A 14,873-nucleotide genomic window follows, 5' to 3' on the forward strand; every position below is an offset into this window, starting at 1 on the left:
ATATGAAATCACAAAATCCAAACTTAGAAACTTCTACAATGAAAACTCATACCATCAAGACTCAATACTCTTCATCTTGCAAAGCCGTGAAGGTATCAATTAGGAGTCGGAGCTGACAAAAAGCAATTACAAGAAAATTAGTTATCGGACAATAAATGACACTAAAACTACCCATAAAAAGTTATCATTTTGGATTTTACAAATGATAGATTGAAAGGTACCCAAAGAATAAACTTGTCAAAAATCACATCATATCGTATGTTACTATCTCTAAATAAACAATAATGCATAAAGACCCGTCATCTTCTTCTAATATTTGCTAATCATAACATCATACGCCATACGGCTTTGTGGAATTTTATCCAAGATGCAATCCGCCACCAAAATTCCAAAATAGACACATCCATCCATTACCAATTTGCCAAATAAAGATTTGTAAAAGACTAAAATGCCCTTAAAATGTAGAATCTTAGAAAATTAAATGAAGAATCAATTTTTTTCAAAGAAGTAGTTAACACCTTAACAGAACACCATGACAGGCCATGTTTTTTGGACTGAAAATGCTGTAAAAGGCTAACAATTTATGCACATCACATGGGTGGGCCAGTCACGTGTTTTTTGGTCCCACTATTGTCTCCGCTGCCTTTTCTTTAATTCGCAGTCACACCGTCCTACTCCTCCTAATCCTGTTTTCTAGTCGACCGCGGTTTGTCTTCTAATTTTATTTATTTGTAAATTGTAACACTAACACTACTAACACACAAATTGTTTTGCTAAAATATCATATTTTTATTTACACATTTTACAACATCGAGCATTTTCTATTTCGTAAACATATTTGACATACCCGGTATCTTTATTTAAATGAAAATAAAATAAAAATATTACGAGTATATAATAATTCTTAATCGATAGAAAGGTATCGTATACTAGTATTTAAACCCAAAGAAAAAGCCGCGAGCATGGGACAACAAGAATCATTAAGAATAAAGTACTAAAATATACCAACTTTTAGCCCGTGTTTTAGATCTGATACGAATACAAATACAAAATAGGAATATTGTTAAAAGCATTAATTGAAATTTGAAACGACTCCCAAGTAGATGAATTCGTCCAAAATTGAAAATTGGCCCATTAGGAAATTATAACTATTGCACATTATATTTTAAATCTAAGTACATAATTATTATGATGTAAATAAAAAAGTCATGACAAAAAGGAAACTTAATAATTTTACAAGCTCACATTTATGTTAAAGACAAAAGTATACATATATATAGTATTTATACATCTTCCATATTAAACAAGATCCGACCCAAATGGGCTACTACTTTAGTTTATAACACAAAAAAGTAAATAAAAAAAAAAAAACATCACTTTGGATTTGGGACCCAGACCCGGCCCGGTCATCATCCACTAATGTTTCTTCTGGGCAAAGCTGTTAACTAGGGCTAGAGCATTGCTAGTAACATGGGCAACACTCGTGATCTGAGCCCGAACCGAAGTCTTGATCCGACCCTCCATGGCCCGACCCCCGAACCCGTCCATACAAGTGTTCTCATCAGTGAGTGCAGAGCTAACCCATGTCTGGACATTACTCATATGCCATGTGAACTCCTGACCCTTGACCCGGTCACAGGTCTTGAGCTCATTGATGGATTTGCTGACCCGGTCCAAACTGTCACTCACTTCTTCTAAGCAGTCTCCGATGGCGGATCTCTCACGGGGTTTCAACCCTTTGAATCTCTTGAGCTTGTTGAGGTAAGCCTGAGTCGACTGAGATTGCTTGAAGCTCACGGCCAACGCCGTACGGGCTAACTGAGATGGGCTGCGTTTGATGGTTTTGGCGAAGGGGGTAAGGGACTGTTCGCATAGAGCAGGGTAGGTGACGGTGGCGCAAGAAGATTTGATGTAGTTGGAAGTGGGTTTGACGGCTGCGAAGGCTGTGGTTCCGGCGAGGCAGAAGAGTGCGATAAGGATGAGTGTTTTGGTTTCCATTTTGATTTTGTTAGAGCAAGTGGAAGTGATGCATTGGGTTATTATTTGGAAGTGGGTATTTATAGAGGGAAGTAGGGTTGTGATAAAACTTGGTGGCGCCGTGTGAAAGTTGGCTGGTTGGGCCTGAAGTCTGGACGTATTGTTCGGTTTGTTTTCAATGTCAAACAGTCAAAGCAGCAATTTTAGCATTGATTAGGGGGCACAGTTTATTGAACTTGGTCGTTTTTCACATCTACTTTGTTTTACACGCAAATAAATATATATATCGACATGAATCATAAAATAATTAACCATATTAGGAAATTATATTTTATTAGGATATTATATTTTATTTATTTTTAGTTCATACAATAAAATAGATTTCACACTAATTTATAGAATGATTGATTAATTTGCTATAAATTCTTATATTGTTTTTTACAATAGTTTCGGAGCAACTAAAGTATATTGTATTGAGTAGTTTGTCGGAATGTACAGTTATTTATTTTGGAGGGAAATAATTTGGACACTATATTCTTTTCAACAAGACTATACTAGGATAGCACGTTGAGGAGAGAATGAGACTGGTGTAGAGCTCACCAAGCTCCACCTTAACTCCAAAAAAGAAAATGAAAGGCTGGAAGAAGAGAAGGAGTGATCTGTCGAGTTTGGGAGAAGAAAGGGGGAAGAATAAGTCAATGAAGAGAACGCTAGGAAGTTGGTCGTCATGGAGGAGGCCTCAACTCGGCATGTCGAGGTCGTCCCGATGTTTGTCAAGTCCACATCAGCAATGTCTTGGGCATGTCGAAACCACTCCCCATAGCCATACTATATATATATATATATATATATATATATATATATATATATATATATATATATATATATATATATATATATATATATATATCGGCTAAAGACTTGGAAAGAAATGTATGTCTTTAAAGTTGCACATATTAACTAGAGGTTCATGTGGGAAAAAAAATGTATGTCCTACCAAATTGCTACCAAAAAAAGCATCATGTCCACATTGGTAGGCCAACATGAAGATAAGAAGATCTGCAAAAGAAGATGATGCTGAGAGAGTGTCCACAAAATGGAAATCAATAACATACATAAAATGTAGAAATATGGGGCATAATGGAAGGAGTTGCAAGGGTCAATCACAAACTAGTGCATGAATTTGGGGTGTAGGTAGGAGTGTAGCAGATGACAGTGTAGGTGGTAGAAATAGAGGATGTGTTAAAAAAGGAGATGGGAAGAAGGGCAAAAGCCATATGATTTGAAAGTTTGTTGTTATGTTGATTTTGTTAGACATTCATTTCCTTGATGATGTGTTGCTATGTTTGGTTGTTTGATACAATATGTTAAGGTTTAAGTAGTTGTAGGATAACTGTGTGTATGGCTTAAAACTATGTTATTATTTTTGGATGTTTATGGTATTTAATGGTAAATGTTCATGGTATCCTTACAACTTTGTTGCTATTTTTAGACGTTTAAAGCCTTTTTATGGTATATTGCATTTGTTATATTAAATTTGTTATAAATGGTAATTATGAACACAATTTCATTACATTTGAACACCACATTTTCTTCATACAAAATCAGGACATTGTCATTAAGCCTGCTCCAGCGTTCCTTGATCTTGTCTCTCAAGCAGAATCTCATGAATTGTTCTTGGACTCACTTCAAGAATCACCACCTATTGCTGCCTTTACAGCTCAACAACAACGATCTTCTCAATCATCTCGTGGTGGCTCTACTTATAGAGGAAGAGGTCATGGCTCCAATACTGGTGGTAGGGGACGTGGCAGAAGACCACCACATTGTCAACTGTGTCGGACAAATGGTCACTATGCAAGTTCCTGCCCTGACCTTGCATCCTTTGCTCGTAAAAATATTGTCCCCGATAAACTCTTGCTCAGGCTTTCCATGCTCAATGCCACGTCAGCAATCGTTCTCATGATTGGTATGTTGACTCAGGGGATACATCACACATGATGCCTTCTACCACCCACTTGGACTCGGCTTCTCCTTATACCGGTCATGAACAAGTAATTTTTGGAAATGGTAAAGTCTTTTCTATTTCTCACATTGGTACTTCCACTTTACCTTCCAATCTTGTGTTATCCGATGTTCTTGTAGTTCCCAATTTAACCAAGAATCTATTATCAATCAGCAAACTAACCCAAGACTCACCAGTTGATGTGTTATTCTCTAATCCCTTTTTTACTATTCAGAATCACAAAACAAAGGTAATACTAGCAAAGGGTAGATGTGACAATGGGCTTAATGTATTCAAACATGGTCATCAAGTGTTCCTTGCAGCTTCAACTTCTTCCAAACTTCGTGCATCTCCAGAACTGTGGCGTGCTAGATTAGGCCATGTTTCTTTTGATACCCTTTTGTTTTAAATAAGACTGCTTGTTTGTCGTTGACTTCATTATTACCTAAACCTACGATTTCCTCATTTTGTCAACTTGCTAAAAGCAAGCGTTTACCTTTTACTCTTAATGATAAACGGTCTTCAAATGTGCTTGATTTGGTTCATTGTGACTTATGGGGATCGGCACCGGTTCCCATAATAGATGGTTATTTGTACTATTGCATATTTGTGGATGACTTCTCACACTTCACTTGGTTTTATCCTTTGAAATCTAAATCATATTTTTATCATGTGCTTGAAGCTTTTCTACCCTTCGTTCAAACTCAATTCACTTGCAAGATGAAGAATTTTCAATCTGATGGTGGCACCGAATTCACAAACTTACGAGTGCGCACGTTATTAATGCAAAATGACACTCACCATAGGATCTCTTACCCTTACACACCGGAGCAAAATGTCTGTGCTGAACGTAAGCATCGTCACATTACAGAAACAGGTCTTGCCATGCTCTTCAACGCTCGGGCTCCTGCTCATTTTTGGGCTGATGCATTTAGTGTTGCTGTTTACACCATCAATCGTTTACCCACTCCACTACTTCAACACAAGTCACCATATCAACTACCATTCAAAATATGCCCAAACTATGCTATATTCCATCCTTTTGGTTGTCGAGTATTTCCTTATCTACGCAAGTATTCATCTAATAAACTTGAACCCCGTAGTGCTCCATGTGTCTTTCTTGGATATGGTTCTCAGTACAAGGGTTATATTTGCTTCGATCCTTCCACAAATTGCATTTATATTACAAGGCATGCAGTATTTTATGAAGCATCCTTTCCTTTCAGTGGTACTCCTTCTACGTCAAATGATGTTGTTATGGTTTTTTCTGACTTTGATGAATCTACACTGCTGCACTAATCATCCTCTACACCGTCAGCCACACCCCACCTTCATCATCGTTATCACCATGATGCATCTGCTTACACGATGACCATGGAGCGCCACCTGCTGCCCCTACGACTCCCAATGATCATGAGTTGCCTCTTGCATCTCTAACTACATCACCAACACCATATCCTGATGTGCCACCAGTCACTCGCTCCCAAATAGGCACACTCAAACCAGGAAGAATATTTGATTTGCTTGCTACTCAAATATCATCTTCATTGGTGCATTCTTTACTCACAATCAAGGAATCGCGAGGATTCAATTCCGCTGCCAAAAATCCTCAATGGTTATTAGCTATGGAAGAAGAGATGTCCGTTCTTCGTTCCAATAATACTTGGGATCTTGTTCCACGACCTCCAAAGACTAATGTAGTTGGCTCTAAGTGGATCTATCGCACCAAATACAACTCCAATGGTTCCGTTCAATGGCTTAAGGCATGTTTGGTTGCTCAAGGGTTCACCCAAATTCCAAGCCTTGATTACACTCATACTTTTAGTCCTGTTGTTAAGGCCACCACAGTTCGTATTGTTTTAACCTTAGCTGTCATGCATCGATGGCCCTTGCATCAGTTAGACGTCAATAATGCTTTTCTCAATAGGCATCTTACTGATACAGTTTTTATGGAGCAACCACATAGTTACCAAGATCCTCGTTTTCCAGACCATGTTTGTTGATTAAAAAGGCGTTATATGGGTTAAATCATGCTCCTCGCACCTGGTTTCAACGCCTGAGTTCTTTTGTAAACAACCTTGGCTTCGTATGTATTAGAGCGGATACTTCTCTGTTCGTTTTTAAGTGACAATCTCACATTTTATACTTGTTGGTCTACGTGGATGATATAATTCTTATAGGCAATACTTCATGTCTCATTCAATGGTTTATTTCTAAACTACATGATGAATTTTCCATCAAAGATTTAGGCCACTTGAATTATTTTTTGGGACTAGAAGTTTCCTATCTCCTCGGTGAAGGTGGTTTGTTTCTCACCCAAACCAAGTATGCTCATGATATACTGGATCGTGATGGTCTGCTAGACTCTAAACCAGTTTCTACTCTTTTATCCACTTCTGAGTATTTGGTATCCATTGGTTCTCCTTTTACAGATCCTACCCTCTACCGTTCTCTTGTGGGTGCATTGCAATATCTCACGATTACTCGTCTAGATTATCTTAAGTGGTAAATCAAGTAAGTCAATTCTTGCATTCTCCCACAACCGATCACTTTCAAGTTGTCAAACGGATCCTCCGATATGTTAAAGGCACCATGTCTTATGGTCTTCTTTTCACACCACCACCCACTTCTTCCTTGGTGGGCTACTCGGATGCATATTGGGCACAATGCATTGAAACACGACGCTGCACTTATGGCTATTCTATATTTCTTGGCAGCAACATTGTCTTCTAGAGTGCTAAGAAGCAACCCACTATCTCTCGTTCAAGTTATGAGTCAGAATATCGGGCTATGGCTAACACAACAACTGAAATAGTATGGATAACTCATTTACTGCGTGAACTTCATGCACTTCCACCTGATCCCCCAACCTTATTGTGTGACAATCGTACTGCTTTATTTCTTAGCCAAAATCCTGTTTCCCACAAACGTGCAAAACATATTGACATTGACTGTCATTTTGTACGTGAGTTAGTTGCATTTGGACGCTTGTACACTCGGTTTGTTCCTACATCTTTACAACTTGCAGATATCTTCACCAAGAGTCTCCCACGTCCATTATTTGAAGTGTTTCGTGTCAAGCTTCGTGTTGCTCCACCACCACTTTGCTTGAGGGGGGTATTAGCGATAAGCTCAAGTAATATTCAAATATAATGATGTATAGTTTAGAAAAGATAATCCATGTATTTTAGTTTGTATTTGTTATTCCTTGTACTATATATACATCATATATACACGATTACCTCATTTTGAGGTTTATTGAGGCTAATCCTTATAGTTTTTTTCATAACCACACAATACAAAAACCAAGCAATACACATACCTAATGTCTAACAAGTTGCTTACTAAACCTAGACCTTATATATAACAATTGAAACAAAAATAAACCAACTAATAGCTTGGTAAAACTTTAGTCTGCGATTTTGTTCTTCAACCTTCAACCTAAATTCTATACAATCACATGTTCGGTTAGACTCATCCACCCATCCAATAAACTTGCATCTTGGTTCTTGAAGCATTTCAATCTTATAAGGATTAAGGCAAAATTGGAGAAGAAGAAATAAATTGAATTTACCTTTATGGTACAAGAATAGTAATGTTTCCCAAGGTTTCTCTTGCTGCAAGAAGTACGAATGACTGCATTCTCTTGCTCCAAGAAGTACGAATGACTGCATCTGTTCCACAATTGCATCGTATCACCATTATTCATGGGTGAAGGGAGAGGTTGAACTCGATGGTGAGGGAAGCAGTTGAAGGAATAAGATGATAACAAAGGGATGAGAGTTTATGCGTCAAACGACTTTAAGAGGGGTATAAGACCTAAAAGGATGAAAATACCCCTGCGTGCAAGGCACGTGTAGCGCCTAAACGGAGACAATAACGGTTAACGTTGATAGAGACTAAACGTGCAAGAAAGAACAAACTTATGGACAACCCGAGTGATTTTTAAAAATAAAGACTAAACATGTAAAATGACATATACATATGGGACAATTGGTATAATCTACCCAATATTTTGATATTTAGTGGTAAAGAGTTAAATATTCATTTAGTTTTTTACTTAGTGAAAAAGTAAGATATTAGATTTAAATATTTTCTTTAATTTAAAAACACTAACGAGCTATCTCTTTCGGTGTTTCCTATTAAATGCAGGATCCGTAAATAAGAACGTACAGTGACATCCGTCACTTAAGATTTAAGATTACCTTTTTCCTATTCGATCTAAAATTAAAAAGATTTATTTGGTGGAGCCCTGCGCTTGATATTTTAGGTTTTGAAGTGGAATTGTGCCGTTTTTATAATCAATAAATAACCAAATTAAATAGGAATATATATCTTTGTTTAATATATACAAACAAAACATATGTGTGACACTGTTCATAGTTGCCGACACAAAAAAGAGTACGTTACTTATACTTATACAGTTATAATCCCATTCACCATAGGTGGGTTTGGTGTAAAACCAATTATTATTTGTTTGTTTATCGTTTATTTTAAATACAAACATATAGTTTTGTCTGTCATCTGAATAATAATATTAAAATCTTAATAAACTTATATTAGTTTTTTTTGTTAAAGTATTATGTTATTTTGAGTTTAGGACATAAGGCGACCCGACCATTTGAGTATTTCAAGGGCTGTATTTAATTGGCTATAAATAAATACTAATAAAAGCTCCAAAATCTTTAATGGTCCCCGAATGAATCTAATACAAATATCAAATATAAAATAATCATTATTTTTCTAATTTCTACATATGGCGTGGCATGTTCGTTCTCACACTTGATTTGAACCTCACGATGAAAGACTTGGTATGTTATGAATTAAAAAAAAAAAAAAAAAAAAAAAAAAAGTTGTATAGTCGGTGCTTGACAAATTTAAAAACATATATTGTTTATGGTATATAGTACATGTCAATGCATAACGAAAGATTGAAACTATTCCACATATGTGGGAAAAAGGAAAATATATTGACATCACAAATCCATATATTATATCTTCTTCAAATTTAAAAGAGAATTTTTGGAGAAAATAATTGATATTTCATAAATGTGTACTTCAGAACATCTTATTAGGAGCTCTTTGGATCAAGAATTTATTTAGCCGTTCAAAAATAAAAGTAATTTTGTAAAAGTAATAAAAGAAAAAGTTTTTGTCGAACATTTTTCACTTTAATTTATAAACTTAAAATCTCTTGCATAAAGTTTTTTTTTTACTATTATTAATTATTCTACTAATAATAAACTTATTTCCATAGGCATTTTAAACCTATTTTTATAGCTTTTTATTTTAGTGAGACACAGTTTTTTTTTTTTCTTAAGGAGATGATTCGTGCTTTTTAATTATTAGAAAATTTTCAAATTTCTCTAAAGTTTTATAAGTGTGTTTCAAAATATAAGCACAAAATAAATATAAATAACCATATTTTTTTGCAAATGCTTATAAGAAATTGTATTTTCGTAGGTATCCTTGCGAAAGTGTGATATTTTACTAAGATATTGCATATCGATAGAAAAACGTGTGAAAATATCATATTTTACTGAAAATTGTTACAACTAGCTTATTTTCAAGTTTTTTAAGTTGTAATGTTTGAGAGGCAAAAAATATCTTATAAGTTAGCTTTTAAAAAACTACATAAACTAATTTTTTAGGATTTCGTCATATGCCCTATTTAAGGGATATAATGGATAGAGTTTCGTCTACCCTAAGCATCCATCACCTTCATGAGTAGAGAAGCAAACCCTAGACTCTTTATAATCATTTGAGCTTTTTTTTTTGGGTGTTTGTGGCCTTTGGAGGAAGAAGAGAAACTTTGTAGAGCAATGAGTCATCAAACAACCTCATCTCCACCTCCTTGTGCATATTTTGGACTTTTATAAGTCTCCAAGTCCTCACCTTTTTTGATTCATTCCTTCTAGATCTAGAAAGTGAGCTTGTTTTTTCATGTTTGTGTTAGTTTGAATGGATGGTTCCATAAAATTGACAATTTTATTAATCGCCGAGGTCACAAGTGTTAGGGGTCAAGATCCTGTACCCTATCTAGAATCTCGTATCTTAAAGGATTTTAAGGATCCTGAAAGATACATCAGGATCCTGACTCTTATCATTATTTCCTAACAAGATTAACAATTACATTTCTTGTTAATTCTCCATTTGTGTAGAATCGGTCAACAAAAGCTTCATCTATTCCGGAGAATTATTTTGAATTGGTTTAAGACTCAGAAATACCAAGTCAAAGCAACGTGCAAATATTTGTTCAAGAGGATCCCGGGAATACCAGACTTTTAGTTATTTAGATTAGACTATAAATACACATGTAAAATTCACACTACACACACAACTAGATCTACTAAAACACTCGTATTTGTATTTTTGTCTTCACTTTTGTAATTTGCATTACAATCAATAAAACCAAACAAGACAGGTGATCATTATCACCTCCCAATGTTTTATATCGGAGGTCCTATCAAGGATCAAGGGCTTTCCTTGTAAACCACTCGTTTCGTTTTGATCTCAATTTGATACTCATAATAGCTATAACACCAAAACCTCTTATACAATTTGGTTAACTCTTATTTGATTGATTTTTGACTAAAACAAATAATGCCCATCGTGGGGCCGTGGTGTTCATAACTCTTTAAAATCATGTCTACACAACCAACCCTATCTTCTTCCTATATCCCTCATAATTCATCAAAAAACATTGCACCACTTCCAAGCGGACCCCCTAGTCAAAGGAAAACTTTTGACCCATCGAAGAAGAGCACATCTCTGATCATTAGCCATGGGAATCTAGGATCCTTTGGGTCCCAAGATCCTCCTGCTTCAATCTCTAACAATGAACTCTTCTACATGACGAAGATGTTGACGCAATAGATGACTCGGCAACAGGAAGACAACATAACACATATCAAGGAGGTGGAAAGGATAATGGAAAAGATTTGTAAACACTACGAGATGATACCCTCAATTTTGTAACTCGGGGTCCTGAATTTCGATAACACAAGATCCTTAGGGAAACTTCTAGAAACTATAGCTCCAACATCTTTTGTTACCCCAACTGGGGGCGCAATCCCAAACAATCGAACTCTTGTGATCCGGGATCTTGATGAAAGTTTCAATACCTCTAATAAAAAAAATACTAGTAACTTCTTTGGAAGTAACACTTTTAATACCAACTCTATGAGTCTTGATGCAGGAATAAGTCTGGGCATGGACAATGAACTTTAGCAACTAAGACAGATGATCTTGAACGTACAGGGGTGGTCCAACCTATACCGGAAGTACCCCCAATCAATCACATGATCTCAAGATTTATTCCCTCGATAGTTGACACTGTAGTTCCAAAGCGCTTCCAAAATCCTAGCATGAAACCTTACGATGGAACCACAGATATTAAGGAACACATATCACAATATAGAGACAAAATGGAAATCATTCCTATTCCATCACATTTAAAGGAATCATGTTTATGCAAGGGTTTTGGCTCGACTCTTATAGGATCAGCCTTGAAATGGATTCTCAATGTTCCTCCTTACTTTATTACCTTTTTCGTACACTTAGTAAATCTCTTCAATAATCAATTTTCTTGTAGCAGCATATTTGAAAGGATCACTAGTGATTTTTCTCCAGTGGTCCATGATCCTAAAGAATACCTTAGGGACTTTGTGAGCCAGTTTAGTAGGGAAGCATTGAACATACCAAACATTGACATGGCCACTGCCATAGAAGCCTTTAAAATGGACCTGAAGAAGGATTCTCCAATCTACGAAGATCTTGTGATGACTCCATGCAAGCGAATGGATGAATTCAGAAGCGAGCACTAAGATTCATCAGATTGGAAGAAGACAAAAAAATACATAAGAGGGCCAGCACACCAAATTCCTATGATAACCCTAACAGGAAGGCCAAATCCTCGGCCAAAATCAAAAATTTCAGCAAATTTAAACTTTTCAAAACAACCCATTTATTAACAAAAGTGTTCACAAAAACATTGTTTCCTAAAACATGATTTAAATCAGAGTCTCCCAAGATCCAATCCGCAGAAAAATCAAGGATGTATACGGTCACGCCTTCGCATTGCCAAAATCATCAGAAGCACCCGAAACAATAAACTAAAACCATAAGCACAAAGCTTAGTGAGTTCCCCCAAAGTACCACCACACAACAGATAACATGTAACGACAAACAACATGCATGCAAGGCCTTCAGCATGGATGGAATGCCCCACCGGCCTACAGTCCATCCGGTACGCCCACAAAACCTTCAATATGACTGGTACGCCTCACCGGGCCTTCATTCTATATGGAACGTTCTCCGGGCCTTCGGCCTGACTAGTACGCCCTATTGGCCTTCAGTCTATTTGGGATGCATTGGGTCTGTTGGCCCTCAGCACATAGTAGGACCGCCTCAACCCACCCCCACACAACATGTCGCATATACATATCCAAAACACATAAATCCAAGTAAATCATAACAACATATCGATATAAACATTATCAGGTTTGTTGACTGGCAGCACGAAGCAGCATAGTCTCAACCCAACTACACTACATCAACACATGCAACCGGTAAACATATAGACAGAACAAATAACAAGCAGATCACTAAGCATAACATCATCTTATCTACCAAGATACCAATCTAACATATCATAAAGCATAACAGCATACTTAATATCAACGATCCAACGAATGCATGGTCGTATATATTCAAAGGTGAGATAGTCACCTAGACAGATGATCCCACTCTAGAACCACATCCAAACGAAGAACAAGTAAGAGAGCTTGTATCAAGAGTCCTCATTCTATCCTACATGACTATATACAGTCCCTAAGGTGCCCCTCTACTAACAAATAACCAAAAATAGTGGGCCAAAATTGATGCCTTCGACCCACGGGTATAGTGAGGCGAAACTCCCCTCGAATGTAGAAGCTCACAGAAAAAAATCCCTATCTGTTACCCTGACGACACCTCCTAGCTATCATATCAAAATAACACCCAATTAGCAATTGGGTTCTATTCTAAGGCCCGTCATCCATACTTGGGGTAAAATGAACATTTTACCCTGACCCAACATGCATCAAAACTGAGGCCCAAATCCAAAAGATCCACAAAAGGCCCGCTAATGGCCTAATTTTCCAAATTGGGCCCAACCCCATATGGGCCTTATCCTAAGCCCGCAATTTCCTTAATTACAATTCTGATTACCTCAAGTACCCCCTTACAACAAATTGGTTAAAGACATGGTCAAAAGTCAAGGTCAACGACCCGAGTTGACCCAACACGCCGATATGTCCTTCAACTCGTTGTGTTTCTCCATTATCTGTAAAGTTGGTTGGTTGGGTCTGCATCGAGAGTCATCGTATGCATGACCTGTTCTATGATGGTTGGAGTGTATGATGACTCTGATGAAGCATAAGCAACTGGGGGGGGGGGGGGGGGTGCACCAAGTATCCCCGATGATTGTGAAGGTATTCGGTGACCAGGGGTTGTTGGGTAAGGGCAAGGAGGTGCATTCCAGGGCTGATTAAACGAGTTCCAGAGTTGAAATTGATTGTTCCAAGGTTGTGAAGAGTAGAAACCATAAGGACCTACATTGTTACCATAGTTGGGACGGCCTCGAGACCGACCCCGCCCACAACCTTGTCCCCCACGGCCCCCATCCACGCTGCCATGCAGAGTCATACCCGCGACCACCATGTCACTGATAGGGTTGGGAAGGGTGATTGGTGGTTTGTAAAGCCTGATGAGAACCGGATGTGGCAGCAGGAAGTTGTGAGGAGGGAGGGGCTACTGCAGTGGACAGAAGGGCAGTCCCAGAGGTCTAATGTGCCTTGCGAGATTCTTCCATAATGAGTCGAGATCTTGCTTCAGAAAAATCCGGTAAAGGGGTGGTTTTTTGAATCAGCACGACAACCCTTTCATAATGATTAGTTAAACCTGCAATTAGTTGGAGGACCAATTGTTGTTCGGTGACCGCAACAACCACATTGGAGAATTTGTCTGAAAGAATTTTTAGTTCTTTGTAGTAGGCAACCATGTTGGAAAAGGAGGAAAGCTTTGTGTTTGAGATTTGATTTTGCAGGTAGATCACCTTAGTAGCCCGATTGTCTCGAAAGAGATTGGACAGAGAAGTCCATGCAGCCTCTGCAGTTACATTAGGTTTAATAATAGTATTCAAAAGGTCTTTGGAAATTATACCATATATCCATTATAGAACGATTGCATCAAGATGGTTCCATAATTCCTTGGAGACAGCAGGAGTTTCTTTAGATTTGTCTTTGTCTGATGTATCAGGAGCAGCAGTCTCACCCAAAAGAATGTGATCTAGAACTTCATAGTCACGACAATGTATCTTAAACAGTTCAACCCATGATGTATATGGACCAGTTTCTTGTTCCAGGGTGATTGGTATGAAGTTTTTGATGTTCGTCACTGTGATTGTAGGGTGAAGTTTATCCATGGACAGAGTGACGACAGCAAGAATTTAGTGGAGAAGGAAAAGGAGAGTACGAGAAAAAAATAGCGGTAGCTGAGGGTGGTAGGGCCAGCTGAAGAATTCTAGGTCATCAGATCTGCTGTGTTACCATGATAGAACGTAAGGCCAAAATCGGTTTCCTTCTCATTGATAGCAACTATATATAGATACAAATATTATAGTTTACCACCTTTGACTTTAGATAAGTACAAATAATGTGTAAATATATCCTAGTCTAATAGCCACAATCGTTGTTCCAAATCAGCACCAAAAGAAGATCGGATGGTGTTTACTGTTCTGTGGTCGTTGCCACTTAGACCATGAGGTATCTCGTTGCTAGTACTCCGGAAGCTCTTATTTGGTCGGTCTCTCTCTCTCTCTCTCACACACACACATACTACACTTTTTATT

The 14,873-nt window shown here is 37.5% G+C and overlaps 1 protein-coding gene across 1 annotated transcript; it reads right to left on the reverse strand.

Moving 5' to 3' along the window:
- Positions 1-1,224: 1,224 nt before the first annotated feature.
- LOC111910852 (21 kDa protein) lies at positions 1,225-2,041 on the reverse strand. The gene has a single exon (XM_023906661.3). The coding sequence runs from the start codon at positions 1,996-1,998 to the stop codon at positions 1,417-1,419; it is 582 nt and encodes a 193-aa protein (XP_023762429.1). The 5' UTR covers positions 1,999-2,041; the 3' UTR covers positions 1,225-1,416.
- Positions 2,042-14,873: the final 12,832 nt, after the last annotated feature.

Source organism: Lactuca sativa, chromosome 2 (genome assembly GCF_002870075.4).
Source record: "Lactuca sativa cultivar Salinas chromosome 2, Lsat_Salinas_v11, whole genome shotgun sequence".
In the NCBI taxonomy this organism is placed as follows: domain Eukaryota; kingdom Viridiplantae; phylum Streptophyta; class Magnoliopsida; order Asterales; family Asteraceae; genus Lactuca; species Lactuca sativa.